General features: G+C 34.4%; 1 protein-coding gene across 2 annotated transcripts in view; it reads right to left on the bottom strand.

Moving 5' to 3' along the window:
* Window positions 1-16,366, bottom strand: part of PHTF2 (putative homeodomain transcription factor 2) — a 131,076-nt gene that overhangs the window by 89,130 nt on the left and 25,580 nt on the right. For both annotated transcript variants that reach the window (XM_016219584.2, XM_016219585.2), the window contains exon 2: window positions 14,076-14,155. In XM_016219584.2, the coding sequence (XP_016075070.1) occupies window positions 14,076-14,120 (45 nt within the window). In that variant the 5' untranslated portion in view covers window positions 14,121-14,155. The remainder of the gene's footprint in view (window positions 1-14,075; window positions 14,156-16,366) is intronic.

Genomic DNA, 16,366 nt, shown 5'->3' with positions numbered 1-16,366 from the left:
AACATTTAACCTTACTAATTATTTGAATTTTTCAATAACTGTTATTTCAACACTTAGGGTGGAAATTATTTTTAAATAGTCAACATAAATTATTAAACTATTTAAAATAACTTTTAAAAAGCTATTATTTAAACAACTTAGTTTAAAAATATTAAAGTGGTTCACTACTTAAGCTTCTAAATAAGTGAAACAAAAAGCCCTGGCCAGGTACCTCAGCTGGTTAGAGTGTCAACCCTATACGCCAAGGCTGCAGGTTTGATTTCTGGTCAGGGCACATACAAGCAACCAATGAATGTATAAATAAATGGAACAAAAAATTGAGGTTTCTCATTCTCTCCCTCCGTCCCTCCCTCCCTCCCTCCCTCCCTCCCTCCCTCCCTCCCTCCCTCCCTCCCTCCCTCCCTCCCCTTCTCTTTCTCTAACATCAATCAATAAATTATTTTTTAAAATAAATAAAACACAGTGGAAGACTAAATATAAACTTTACCTTCATTTTACCACTAACAGTGCTGGCTCACATTTTATAATTCAAACTTAAGAAAAAACTTCCAGCCCTAGTGGGTTTGGCTCAGCAGCTAGAGCACTGGCCTGCAGACTAAAGGGTCCCGGGTTCAATTTCAGCCAAGGGCGTGTACCTTGGTTGCAGGCTTGATCCCCAGCCCCGGCTGGGAGGCAACCAATTGATTGTCTCTCACATCAGTGCTCCTCTCTCTCACAATCTCGCTCCCCTCCTTCCATTCTCCCTGAAAAGCAGTGGAAAAAAATATCCTCAGGTGAGGATTAAAAAAAAAGAAAAAACCTCCATAAAACAAGAACTTCATCATCCCACTTAGTCGAAGAAAAGGCATTCATTGATGATAACATAGGTCATAATTCTCTTAGCCAAACATGCACTTAGAAGAATTAATTGCAAATCTCTGATGATTAGCGACATTAGGCATTTTTTCATATGTCCCTTAGCCATCTGTATGTCCTCTTTGGAGAAGTGTCTATTTAGGTCCATTGCCCATTTTTTAATTGGGTTGTCTTCCTTTTGTTAAGTTGTATAAGTTCCTTATATAACTTATTCCTTTTGGATATTAACCCTTTATCCGATGTGTCATTGACAAATATGATCTCCCATACAGTGGGCTCCCTTTTCATTTTGTTGATGGTTTCCTTTGCTGCGCAGAAGCTTTTTATTTTGATGCAGTCCCATTTGTTTATTTTCTCCTTAGTTTCTCTTGCCCTAGGAGACGTGTCAGCAAACATATTGCTATGAGAGATGTCTGAGATTTTACTGCCTATGTTTTCCTCTAGGATTTTTATGGTTTCATGTCTTACATTTAAGTCTTTTATCCATTTTGAATTTACTTTTGTGTATGGTGTAAGTTGGTGGTCTAGTTTCAATTTTTTGGCATGTATCTGTCCCATTTTCCCAGCACCATTTATTGAAAAGACTGTCTTTACACCACTGTATGTTCTTACCTCCTCTATCCAATATTAATTGACCATAATGGCATGGGTCAATTTCTGGGTTCTCTGTTCTGTTCCACTGATCGATATGTCTGTTCTTGTGCCAGCACCAGGCTGCTTTGATTACAGTGGCTTTGTAGTATAACTTGATATCTGGTATTGTGATCCCTCCAACTTTGTTCTTCTTTCTCAGGATTGCTGTGGCTATTGAGATATTTATTTATTTATTTTAATTCTCATCCGAGGCTATTTTTTCCATTGCTTTTCAGAGAGAGTGGAAGGGCGGGGAGAGAGACCAAGACGGAAACCCTGATGTGAGAGAGACACATCAACTGGATGCTTCCCATTCACATGTGGAGTGGGGCCGGGGATTGAGCCTGCAACCAAGGTACATGCCCGTGGCCGGAATCGATCCTGGGATCCTTCAGTCTGAGGGCTGATGCTCTAACTACTGATCCAAACTGGCTAGGGTGGGTTTGAGATATTTAAACATTACTAGTGCAAACTATAGTTCACTGCAACTGAGAAAATAAATGTTAATATAAAGAAATTGTCTATGCTATATAAATAGTTACTAAATTCATATTATCTGGAATTTTAGGATTTACTTGGAAATAAACTTTTGAAATTATTAAACAGATTATTTTTGCTTGCATGATCAGATAATTGCTATGCCAGTAAATGGTGATGATATTTTTAAATAAAGGGCAGGGCTTTAAAGACAGAAGATATGGGCAGATCAAGGTTCTGCCATTTACTCAGTGACTGGAGAACTTTAAACAAAACAAACCAAATAAAGTAACCTTTGAGGCCTGTTTCCTCAGTGCCATTTTAAAAATTGGACAGTGATTGTAAGCCATTTAGCATAGCACTTAGTATATAGTAGGCATTTAAGTTTTGTTTTTAACCTCAGCTATGTCTAGCAGTACACAAAAATATCATCATATACAATTAGAGAAAAATCTGTATAACTGGACTTCATCAGTATGATCTATCTTGAATTTTTCAGTCAACCCTGAAATAAAAGTATGAGTTCTTGATTCCATGACACAATATTTCAAATACAATGGAAAACTGAGTAAATTTCTGATTTTTAGATAAACTGAACTATGATATGAACTTGTAAATGGAGATGACAAGTAATTAAATATTCATATTAAGAACAGTTTAAGCTTTGAAGAAATTTAAAGTCATGTTAAATCACTTAGACAACAAGCAATTCTTTCTTTTGAATTTTATTTTTCACTTACAGTTAACATTCAACACTATTTTGTATTAGTTTCAGGTGTACAGCACAGTGGCCAATCACATACCCTGCAAAGTGATTCCCCCTCCCCATACCTCAAGCACCCACCTGGCACCACACAGTCACCATAATATCATTGACTATATACCCCATGCTGCACCCCACATCCCCATGACTATTTTGTAATTATCAATTTGTACTTCTTAATCTCTTCATCCTTTTCACCAGCCCCCCACCCCCTCCCCTACAACAAGCAGTTCTTAAATTGAAGTATTTATTGGAAAACCTAGCTCTCTTAGCCTTCAATTTTTGATATGTTCAACAATTCAAAGCATTATCAGAGCATTTCTCTAAATCTCCGTCTATACTTAGAAATGGAAGCAATTAAAAAACAAAACAGAACCTAGTCCCATGACTAACTTAGGACATTACCATGTTTACAAAGAGAAACGAAATCAGAAAATCTATATTCATTCTAAAATAATTTGTTTTATTGTTTATTTGTGAAAAGCAAGGGAGCTAAGTAGTAGAAAGGGCACAGAACTAAATTCCTGGATTTAAATTCCAGTCTCACCAGTTACTAGCGCTATGGCCTCAATCAAAATACTTTGACTCCTCTGGGTTTTCTCATTTACTGTAGTAGAGATATTTCAAAAGAAATTTCCCATTTTTTAGGAATCTCTGCCTCCATCCGTCCACTCAGGAAACCATGTAATAATAACATCTGCACCAGGAGTTTTATTTGATAATATGCATAAAATATATTTATTTTATAATATGTATTAAAATTACGGGTAACTTGAAAGTAAAAAATGTATTATTATCGAGTAATATTCATGGAAACTAACAATGTTTAAGCCACTCAAGATAGCAACAACAAGTTGTCTAATTCTAAAATAACCACCTAAACACTGTAGCATGGATTGACTGGGATCCCAACTTGGATGAAAGGCCTCACCTGGTTACAGAAAGATATTAGGGTCTCTGGTTTCTACTCCCCTTGCCATTTGAGACAGTCTATGTTGTTGATAATAACAATAAAAGCAAATAATTAGTATTTGTTATTTATCAAGTGTCAGAAATACTTTTCACTTATTAACTCACTTAATTCTCACAACTCCATGAAATAGATATTACTGCTATCCCTATTTTATAATTACAAAAATGTAAGTTGTATAAAGTTAGAGAGGAAGTAGTACAGAAATTCAAATCCAGATAAACTGGCTCCACAGCTGAGCCCTTACCAACCAGTAATTTCATTCATATCCTTACACAAAAATCACCCTATGTTCTCTCGCCTTGGCTTAGATCACTAACAGGATGGGTAGCACTTAACCCCTAATTATTACTGGATACTTCTTCCTTTACTGACTCTCCATGTCTACCTTGACAGAAGGAAGCTATCAGGCCCTGTTAAGACAGCAAATAAGAATATACAAAACTCATCATGAAGTCCAACTTAGCCCTAAAAATATGTAAACCAGTTAATATTATTAATAATCATAGAGTAACTACAAGAATTAATGTGCTAGTGAGCTAACAAAATGTGACAGACACATAAGAACTCAGTAAATGTCATTTCAGTTAATTACCTCATGCTTCCTTTTCTTTCACATTGCAGCAGAAGACAAGGAAGAAATGGATATGCCTTACTTGCATTCTTTTAGCATTTATCATAGGATATACTCTGGGTTGTTATTCTAAAACATAATCCTGATTAAGCCATGTGTATGTAATATGACTCAAGACCACAGCACCTTCCTTGTTTACATATTTCTAACCATTTACTATAAATAGCATAAGAAGCTGTATTATATTTTTAAAGCAATTTAAATGCCAAAAGTATTAACATATCTTGGTTATTTAAAAATCTTTGTATTTTAGAAAATACCTAACAGATTACTGCTGTTCGTTCGATCATTTGAAATAAAAACTGAGAATATAAAACAGATCTAAATTATCCAAAATCGAAAACATTGTTTGATTCCCACTTATTTATATAGGGTAAAATTAAAATGGAGAAATAGTTAAGATAAATTGCTCCTGGGTGTTTAGTCCAGATTCACCAGAATTAGAATTTAAGAGGCCTAGACCACTGTCATCACTAATCAAGAAAATGTTTGCTGTAATTACAAGAATCCAAATGGGTACAAAATTGCTACTAAGAATGACTACAGGTATGCTTACAGAAGTTATACCTTTAATCTTCAGTATAGGATTAGGAAAAGCTGTGCAGAGGAAGAAATAAAAAATCCATAGACTGTTAAATTTATAATGAACCATTTATCTGGATAATGAGACTGTGATAAAATACTAATCTTTGTCAAGTGCAATCTTGCCTTGTACAGACCAGTATTAACTTCTTGTACTATAAGACAACTGAGGCTTTAAGAGGTGTCAGAAGGTTCTACATCTAGTATTTGGGAGCAGAAACCCAAGTTATGACTTTTAACTCTATGCCCTTTCCATTGCAACAAATTCGTTTATATAACTTGGCCAGCATGTTCCACAGGTACTCAAGAAAAAAAATTAAGTCAAATAAATTGAGAAATTATGTCTTCTATTAGGCAGCCTGTAACACTGTGCGTTATTCACAGTATAAAATTCTGTAATCATAAAACTTGTTTACTTTTGTCTAACTTGATATTTCCCAAACTTATTTGAACACAAAATCTCTCTATTCTACTTAACAAAGAACACACTTTGGGAGATGTTACTTGTATAGATGTAGATGTGACCTTTGTGTCCTTCCATGCTGTGACCTTTGACCAACTTCACTGTCCACAGTGAGCACATCAAATATTTCCACTTAATGATTATTTGTGTTCCTTAAAATGTAACCATAAATACCTTTGTTAGTAATGGCCAGGATGATAACCAAGATGAATATTGAACTGGTGATAGATCTACCACCCAGAGTTATGGGCCCTGTAGCTACTGCTTTCTTTGTTCCTTTGTCTTTTCAATCATTAGTACCTGAGTGATATTATTATAAAAACAGTAAAGTAACAGTAATCTTTAGCAGAGAGTAATTTACATAAAACTGCTGCTCCAGCCCAATCTTCCTGTAAATAAACTGTAAATTCTCTATAATAAATTCTATTATATTCAAAGGAGTTGCCTGCTTTGTCTTTCCGTGTGAAGTTACCTTCTCATTATGGTGGCATTATACTTTTGTCCTACCATTGGGCAGTTACTGTAGACTAAAGTACTATGTTTAGTACTTAATGTAATAGATATTGGACATACAGAGATTATTTCACATATTATAACTAAAATTAAATCAAGTCATTTGAAATAAGAGTATAGTTTGGTGCATGGCACATCATAGGAACTCAATATAGTAATGAAGAACTACATAAACTTAAGAGTGTATTTAGAATGGTTAAAAAAAAAGATAAAGATCTTTTAGTAGCTTTCCCTGTCCCTACACAGAAAGGACTGATCCCATTTCAAATTTCTTTCCTCAAGGAAATTAAGTTTCTTTGGCAGACTCTTACTACTAGAGACTCAGAAGCCAACCTGAATAAGCTCCTATTGGCAAAAACAGAACAATCTGAGCATCAATAACTGCAACAGGATGAAACACATCAAATACCTTTAAAGCCAAGAGTTCACAGAGATAATTAAAACAAACAACAGTGATGACTTTGGAGGATGCTAGGTAACTACCACATTGCTTTGTAAACTCATAAAGAGAAAGCGTCAAGAAGAAAAAAAAAATACTATACTACTGCTATAAAGGAGCGCACACAACTTTTCTATAGAAGGATGGCAGGGGACACCTAATCCAGTCTCCATAGGATTAGAAAGATGTCTTTGAGGGGAAGATACTAGCTTTGAGTTTTAAGGACCAGTTTGAATTGGTTTTTTAAAAAAGGAGAAGTGGACATCCAGAGCAGTAAGCTAAAAAAAAGTATGGGGAGACTTCAAAAAGTTGTATTTGTTGGAAGGATGGAGCTAGTGAGTAAAAGTTTAAGGCTGGATAGGGCTAAAAAGCTAACTGAAATTAGAGCAGAATAATTCTTAAAGGCCTTGTGAAAAAACCTGCGGTTTATACCTTATGCGAGAAGAAGTCTTTGAAAAGTATTATTAAATAGGTTAAGTATCAAGGTCAAATTTTATTTATGCTAAATCACTCTGATGGCTGTGAGGAGAATATATTTAATTGGAACAAGAATGAAGAAATAATGAAGGGATATCACAGCAAATCTGAGCAATATTTAGGAGTTAATAGTAACAGATGGTGACTGGAAGAATAAATTTAGATGAAACTTTATGTGAGTTCCCACTTCCCATAAAGTATAATAGTTATTTGTTTGCATCACTGGGACTTGTTTTAAGACAAGTACTCAGTGCCTGATACACAGAAGGTCCATCATAAATGCTATTTAAATGTTGACGGGTACAAATTCTACCAGGACATTATTTTTCATAGAGAGAACGTCTTGGTAATAAATCTATAATCCTAAAAGTTAAACTATATTGCCAAAACAAAATGTATTGAATTTTTCCTATATGAAGTCGATGTAATAAGGTTTCACCTAGCAATTTTCCCTAGTTTTATACCAGTAAATAAAAATAAACAACAAAACAAAATGTTACAGTGACCATAAACAGTGATTTAAAATATATCGTGCTGTCTACCATTTTGAGATTGAAAAAATATGATATCATTCTTCTGATTCCCCAAAGCTCTAAAAGAATAAATTTAGTAAGGCCACTTTACTAACTTTCTCTTTATATACTGTGTTTTACCTGTTTAGAGCTACACACCAACCTACCTCTCCACAAACCAAGCAAGCCAGAACTCCTTATCATTCTAAACCCATCATGGGGAGGAGAGGGCACCAAAAACAGAAAGCAAACTAAACAAGAGTTCTCTTTAAATGACCAGGTATAATATGTCCTAATAAGGATATTAATTTGGGGCAAAAATTCAAATGGGAAATTTTTAGGCTGTATACCTTCTCCAACATTTAATTCTTGTGAATCAATCCTTGGTATTGTATTAACAATTTTTATTTGAATAAACTCTATGGGTCACTGGCAAAGAACAATTTAGCTTCTAAGTTACCCTGCTGCATAGAATTTATAAATGTCACTCTTTGTGGAGCTATAAAAATACAGCAGGTTAACACCAGTGTTTTAGACACTCTCAGGTCTTTCAAAGTTGATACATTGGCCTAATTTTAGGCTGCCAATGGCAACCTATCAACTTACTTTACCACCAAGTCTGTTACCATGGTTAAAGATAGACTGACTGTAAGATATTTGGAATATAACTGGCAAACATTATATCCTTGACTAACATTTCTATTTGAAATCTATTCATCAGAAAATGAATGGCTCAGTGGTTGAGCATCGACCTAGGATCCAAGAGTTTCCCGGTCAGGGTACAGGCCCAGGTTGCGGGCTCGATCCCCAGTCGGGGGTGTGCAGGAGGCAGCCAATCAATGACTCTCTCATCACTAATGTTTCTATCTCTCTCTCCCTCTCCCTTCTTCTCTCTGAAATCAATAAAGATATATTTAAAAAAAAGAAAGAAAGAAAATGAAAAAGGTTAAAAACTAGTTTTTCAGTAGTATGTCATAAAGTTTTTTTCTTCCCAACTCCCAACAGGAATAAGTTTTCCATTAAAGATTTTCAACTCTATTCAAATAATATTGTTTTTTGGTTCTCCTTATACCTGTGTAAACACCTGCTTTAATTTTTAGGCACTGTATCTAGCAACTGCTATAGGCAAATAAAGGTTTTCTTTTAATGAGATAACTATTCCATTTATCAAAGAAAAAAGTCATAAGCAAATAAAACTGCAGTATTTCAAAGAATTTAAGTACTATGCAGAAATTCCTAGTCCTGACAAACTAAAGTATTTGCAAAACAAAAATGAAAACTTCTATTATCAAATACTCAACTTCTAAAGAGGAAACAAAATAAATACTAAGCATTTGGGTATTTATGTATTCACAGTATCTAAACATGGTGAAAATATGTCTCAAAAACCTTGAAAATAGAAAAAGAATTTTCTGATATTGTTTTTGTGAACCCAGTACTTTTATATTCAGGAGTACTGAATATATATCTGCCTGGAGTCTATAAACATTACTGTGTAGCAGCCCAGAAGGATACTGCTAAGGAATAGTACAAGGTATTTTTTTTTCCTATTTTCCATTTCCTTTACCCATGGGAGTTTAATCTGCTATCTCAGTTAAGTACAGGTACTGCTCATTCAAAAAGTGAAATTCTATAACTCATGGTGTAGCTGACAAGATCTCTAGACTAGGTAAAAAACCAAAAAAACACACAAGAGTTAATTAATTTCATGTCTCAAAATGTCCTGAAAAACTGAGGCTCTTTCCATCTTTGAACTCTGCCATCTTCAGCTTGCTCTCAAGCTCCACTCATGAGAGCAAGTTGACAACAACAGCTTCAAGCAGCAGAGCCTCATCCACCAATGTCTAGAGACAGGAAACAGATCCTCTCATTTCATTCATTTACCTTTGTTAAATTACTTAATATGCGTAAAGCTCTTAGAAAATGCACATAATAAATGTTATATAACTTCTGCTATTATTATTATTATTATTATTATTGTTGGGTCTCTTTTTAAGAGATGACTTTCTTAGATGCCTTCATGTTTCATTAGCTAGAATTGAAATACAGGTACCCTTTCTAAGCCAGGAAATAGAAGTCCATGATTGACTTAAGACTAATCAGGATTCACTGCCTCTGACACATTAGGTAAATACTCCCTGGCCACAAGGCTCTAGGGAGGATAATGAATTCCAAGGCAAACATTTCTTCCAACAGGGAAAAATGTCAAGAATAGTTTTGTATGAGAAATCCACTTTATTCCATTCCTCCACAAATCCTTTCTTCTTACAAAGCTATGAATAAGAGCCTGGAGAGGTGCCTCGGGGCATGTTTCCACAACATGGGGAAAGTTTTCTGTGGTAGGAGGAAATAAGCCAACTCTAGGAAAGCAGGGGAGGGAAAAGAGGCAGATAGAAACACTTGATGGTGTTCCGGTGTTGCGATTCACCACTTTGCATGGTTTAGTTTGAAAGCCAATATATGTCCTCATTTTGTTAAGATAGTCTGTCTTAACTGCAAAAGAAAGGAAAATCTTAAGTGTAAATAACAGCTGTTTTTGGAGTTGGAAAGCTGAGATTTAATACTTCTTAATCATCTGTATGGCCCTGGGCAAGTTATCACTTTGAAATACCCTACTTATGCACTTAGTGTACACACAGACATGCATACATACAAGCACATATGCACAACTAAACTTTACTAAAAAGGGAGAGAATTTAAAGGTCCCAACTAGTAATAGGTGACAGCAGTTATCGGTCAATTTCAAGTTATTCAGGCTAGTTTCTCATTTATATTACTAAATAAACCCCACTGTTAGCTCATATTTAGAAGCCATTAAACATATTTATTGAAGTTTTCTTGCTGGCTACTGACTCCATAAAGGCAATGATCAAGATCTATATCATACAGTTCTTCCTCAGTTCTATAAGCTAAGTTCACTATTTTACTATCTCCATATAGCGTTACTAGTGCTTTTCTTTCCTTTAAAATTTGGGGGTTATTATGGGTCACCTTTTTCTAATATAATCTTCTGAAAATACAACTTCATTCTCTCATAATTTCACCTCCATATTTACAACAGAATCCTAGGGGGTCATTCCTTTTTTTAAAGGAATACTTAGTGTGTCAATTATTTTTGAACCTGTAAAAAATAAATAATCCCCTTTCTCCAGGAACAAAAAACTAGAAAGATGACAGCAGAGTACTGTGTTACAAAAAAACCATTCAATAGCCCAATATTAATCAAAACTATTCTGGTTTCTCCTGTCACCATTTTTAAGGCATTAATTGTTCCTCTGAATTAATGACTGAATGTTTCAAAAGAACATTCAAATTATTCTTGACTATGGATGATGACAAGTACAAAATGAAGTTTAAAATGAGATATTAAAGAACTTTAAAAACCTCAAAATCAAAACAAACTATGTAGAGAATAATTTATTAAAAGGTACCTGATAAGTAATTAAATCTTCTACATATATTTTAATACTTTAAAACAATTTGGTCGTATTTATTTTCTCCTGGGAATTTCACATCTAATTTTAGAGCTCAGTTTTACAACAGTCCACAAATCAAGTAATGGTATTTGGGCTAGCTAGTGTTCAGTACTCAAAACAAAAATATGAAAATGTTACCATTTTCAAGTAGGAAAGATGACTCTCAAAGTGAGTTACAACCAAACAAACAAATATTCAAGAAAATCAGTGTGAACATTTCTTGATTTTTATCTATAGCAATACCTCTTAGTATAAGCTGGATACTACTTAACAAAAATCAAAGAATGTCAAAATATTAAAACTTTTAAAATCATCTAATCAGGACTTCTTCATCTAGGGTTTAAATCAGATGTGAAATTCTGTTTAAGTGTACGTTAAATACATTTTTCTGGAAATAAGATCCTGGAAATTAAAAAAATTTCATCACAATTTCAAAGAGATACATGATTGAAAAGAGACTGAGAACGATTATCTAGTTAATGTAGAGATGTGAGACTCAAAAAAATGAAATTATTTTCCCATAGTCAAATAATCAGCAAGTATCACTTTTGGTACTTAAGCCTCTTTTCACTGAAACATAAACAACTCTAAAAAGACTTTTTTTGTAAACATATATTTAAGAGAAAAACATATCTGTATGACCTAAATACAGAGAAGGGAAGTCTCAGGATGATGATAAAAAGAATATCGAGATGGCAGATGAGAGGTATAACTTCAGAACAATTCATCCAGAACAGAGCAGGAGGACAGAGAGTTCTAAGAGGGCCATTCCCAAGAAAGAAAAAAAGAAACTGATAGAATACCTGAATGTGACTGACTGCAACAAAAGGAGTTTTACAATTCCAACAGATTTTGGAGAATTAGAAAAGCCAAACAAAAGGGGGGAAAAGTTGCATAGACAAGAAATATTATAGTACATTACATGACACAGCTCTAAACAATGCATATACAAACATAAGCCCTGAATACTGATTTAACAACAATTTATAGTCACTTGGAGGATGGGGGGAGTGGGGAGGGTTTGAGGTGAGCTCATAAAAAAGCTAAATCTTTATCATACAGTTGAAAATCAACAAATAACATCTACAATAAAATAATCAAGTAAAGGCAAGGTAAATATGTTTAAAAACAAAGAAAATACCATTAAATAACCCCAAACAGTGTTATTCAACAGAGCACTAATGCATTTTGAGTAGGGTAATTCTTTGTTATATGGGGTTATCTTAGAGCACAAGTCAGCAAACTGAAAGCCGTGGGCCAAACTAGCCCATTGCCTATTGTTGTAAATTGTTTTATTGGAACACAGCCATGCCCATTCATTTCATTCATTTACGTGTTGTCTGTGGCTGTTTTTGCACTATGACATTAGTGAGTAGTTGCCACAGAGATCTTACTGCCCAGAAAGCCTAAAATATTTACTATCTGGCCCTTTATAAGACAAAGTTTGCCAACTCTTGTTTACTGAATTGCATGTTAGTACTCCCTCAAAAGTAATTATGAAAACCAAAACTTCGCATCCCACATTTTCAACCCACACTCCCCAAATCCCTACTAGTAATGAGAAGTAGAACTTGGTTTGAGAACCACTGAGTTATAAAAAATTTAAAATGTTTGTCCCTGGGGAGCAGAACTCAGAGATCGGGTAAGGACAGGCAGAGGGAGCACTGGAGGCTGCTTCCCCCCCACCAGTAAGCCTTGAAACATTAGTTAATCTTTTCAAAGTATTCACATTTCTTCAAGAAAATTAAATTTTAAAGAAAAAGAAAAAATATAGAGGAATCAAATCTAGTTAATGATTCTGGTGACTAACATAAAATGTGTGATTACATTTGCTAGATATAAATTGTGACATCTGTTATATTTGCTCTGGAGAATATTTTGGTTGCACACATCCAAAGCTGCTAGGTAAATAACCCTCAGATAAGGGTGTCACTGTGCTAACTTATATAATATTTCAAACCCCTCGGATCCCAAGAAGAGTCAGTCATGCTAGTACGTTCTACAAATGATCTTCAGTAACGTCTAAAATGTTTAACATAAAAAAGCCAAATAGGTAAAATGTTTAATAAACATTACCAACTCTCATAAGTAGAAATTAAGAGAAAAGCTTTCAAAGATCTATGTAGCAAACAAAAAGTTTTTGTTTTAATTTTCTTTAATTCAGTTTTCTTTTAAATCGATTGGAAGTTTAAAAGTAAAGATGACACTAAAATAGAACCACAAAAGAATGAATTAACAGTATGATCAACACTTCCATTTAGTACTTCCAATTTAGTGCTTTATATGAAAAATGTGATACTGTATATCTCCGGTATGTTTTACCCAGAAAAGAAATTACACATCCAAAAATAGGCAGTATCCTTAGATTTGACTAATCTTTAAAGTGTTCTAACCACCACTTATTTCCAACTCAACTAAATTTTAAAATTATCTTATCTTCCCACACACATGAAAAGCTTTAAATATATTTTGTTAATAGGGACCTGAAGAATAGGAATGAAAAATGTTTTAAAATGTGAAAATAAACATAATTCACTACATACACCTAAAATCTAAGATACTACATATACCAATATACATTTTAAGGAGTGTAAACATTCTTCAGGAGTAAACAGTACACTATTTTCAAAAAGGCATTTATTTTCTTGAACTTTATAAAGAAAACATTACATTGGTAAAGCATATTTTGAAATGTATAGGATGACACAGCTAGTTAAGTAGTTACAACAATAATCCTAAAACATCTAAATAAACAATGTAATATTTCAGTTCGGAAAATAAAATCCTCCAAAGGTTTATTTTACTGAAAAGATTCATCTGTTGAGCTGTAACTTATAATAAAAAGATCAAAGCTATAGTTCCTCTTCTATAAAACAGTTAACACAATTTTATAATGGCTCTGCTAACCTAGTTTTCTTTGAAAAGAAATACAAGAAAAAATTTAATGCCTTTATAAAATGCTAATTATATTCACAATCCTGGACATTATAACTGAAAATAAATAATCTAGCTACTTTGAAAATGTGGATTAAAAACTGGAGAAAAAATATTTTTAGGCATCATCCTTCTAATTTATTGAGAAGTAAAATTGGCACAAGGAAAACCAATATATTATTCCCCTTTCCATTCAAAAGACTTGAAGTCTATTTGTCATTATTTTAGGTAATATTTGACATAAATCCATAGTGTGTGTGTGCGCGCGCGCACACACACACACACACACACAAGCAATTTTAGAATAAAAACATTTAAAAGGTTAAAAGCTTTGATTATCAACTTACTTTTTTTTGATACCAGACTATAGCATCAGTTACTTTGGACGCCATTTATTCCACTGAAATCACACATTCGTCATTTTAAGCTGTTCAAGAGAGAAAAACATACAAATGACTTTACTTCCACCTTCCAAAAGGAAACTGAGCAACATGCATATCTAGCACTCTGGTTACTTGTACAGCAAAGGGTGTATGACTACACTTATATTACACCCTTCCTCATTACTATTTTAGCAACAGGTTCTCTTAAGTAAACAAAATCAGTTGCCATAATAAAAGGAGGATCTTTCTATGTGAATATAACACTTGAATTTTCTTACAAAATAGTTGAATTGGGTTTTTTTTAATTAGCTTTTTAAATAAATTTCAGAATTTCCTAGGTTATACCGGAAATTTTTCATTTATAAATTCATATATGATAGGAATTCACTCAGTAACATGAGTTTTGCTGAGCTTCTATCTAGGAACTAATGTCAATTACTGTTGCTAAAAGTACTGTTGATAGAGATGCCAAAATTTATAATCATATTTCATTTTCCCTGATACTCAGTAAACATAGAATTGAACAAGAATCAAATTGAAGAAACCTAACTAATTTATATTAAATACTAAGCCAATATTAATTACATAGGAATAATTAATATGAAGGACTTCCCAGATACCACAGTTTGCTAATATTTAGAAATTTACCACAGACCATTTTATATGCATCTTTTTTGAGTTTGTCTAAAAACAGTTTTCACAGAATTAATTCCAAACTGATTCCAGTAATACTTTTCTAGCTGTAAGACCAAGCTGGATGGAGAGCACCTCTAGTATGGTGTTAAGAATAAGCCTCGCCCGGCCAGGCGTGGTTCAGCGGTTGGGCATCGACCTAGGATCCAGGCAATCAGGGTTCGATTCCCAGTCAGGGCACATGCCCGAGTTGTGGGCTGCAGCCGATCAATGACTCATCATTGATGTTTCTCTCTCTCTCCCTCTCCTTTCCTCTAGGTGAAATCAATAAAAAATATATTTAAAAAAATAAATAAATAAGCCTAAACAGGTTCAAACACAGACACTTGCCCCAGAACTCATTACAGGCCAGGATCATTCAAGGACACCAGATGTCAGGGAAAACCTGGAAATAAAGCACCCAGCTGAGCTGATCCTAGCGCATGCAGATCTGCAACTGGAGAGATTCTACCACAATTTGCCCAGAGTCAACAAAATATCAGAGGTTTATTTATCATTCTTGGGCATATATCAGGATTCAAATGTAATCATTATTATCAGCAAGTTAAAATGTTCAGATGATCAACCTCTAAAACTTAAGGTAGAATTTACTTAATGCCTATATTTTTGACAGTGCTATAGATCAGATTATTTTATTACCTTACCTAAGACACTGATTCCATCTTTACCAAAAAATGTTTTTATTGATTTCAGAGAGAGGAAGGGAGAGGGACAGATAGAAACATCTTAATTGGCAGCCTCCTGCACACCCCCTACTGGGGATTGAACCCACAACCTGGGCATGTGCCCTGACCTGGAATAGAACTGGTGCATGGGATGACACTCAGCCAACTGAGGCACACCAGGCAGACCTAATTCTATCTTTAACTGATCAAATTCAAGCAAACTATGCTTTGAAATTGCTGAAATGCATGTTATAGGAGGAGCAGAGCCAAAAGACCTGGATTCAGATAGTCTTCTTCTATCTAGTGTGTAATAATGGACTTAATCTCTTGGAGGTCAGTTTCTTTTACTTGTACAGTAGGAAAAACTGTATCTACCCATCCCTTGACAAGAAAAAAAAATCTGAGATGTTCTAAATTAAACTTATAGCTGCTGAACAATGAGAGAAAGTGCCAGAAAAGTCAGCCTGTTAATAGCTGTGGACCAACTCTGATAAAAGACTGCTCACATTCCTGTATATCTGTTGGAATTCAGGATAAATTTCCAGGTGGCTATTTCTGCAATTATCCAAAAGAAAAGAGCCAGGCACAACAGAACCCCAGGAGTCTCCATTTTTTTATTTACACATGAACTTTCCAATCTGCTGTCCACAACTAATCCACAGGAGCGGACAGGATACTTCCTTGCAGGCTCTGCTGCACCTATCCTAGAACTAGCCCCATTTTCCCCATCCTCTCTGTCTATAGTTAACATAAATTCTTTCAAATGGCTTCCCCCTACTTGTATAAAAACTCTTGTAAAACCCCAGGATGACTGACAGGAAATGTCTTTCCTACCTAGGCATGCTGGTAGTGATTTAGGCTCCATGCTCAAGCCAGTCTTCTTTTTGTTTTTTGCTG

The sequence above is a fragment of the Miniopterus natalensis genome, chromosome 10 (assembly GCF_054644295.1).
Source record: "Miniopterus natalensis isolate mMinNat1 chromosome 10, mMinNat1.hap1, whole genome shotgun sequence".
NCBI classification, from domain to species: domain Eukaryota; kingdom Metazoa; phylum Chordata; class Mammalia; order Chiroptera; family Miniopteridae; genus Miniopterus; species Miniopterus natalensis.
The sequence above is the reverse complement of the archived record's forward strand: the minus strand, read 5'-3'. Positions and strand labels throughout refer to the sequence as shown.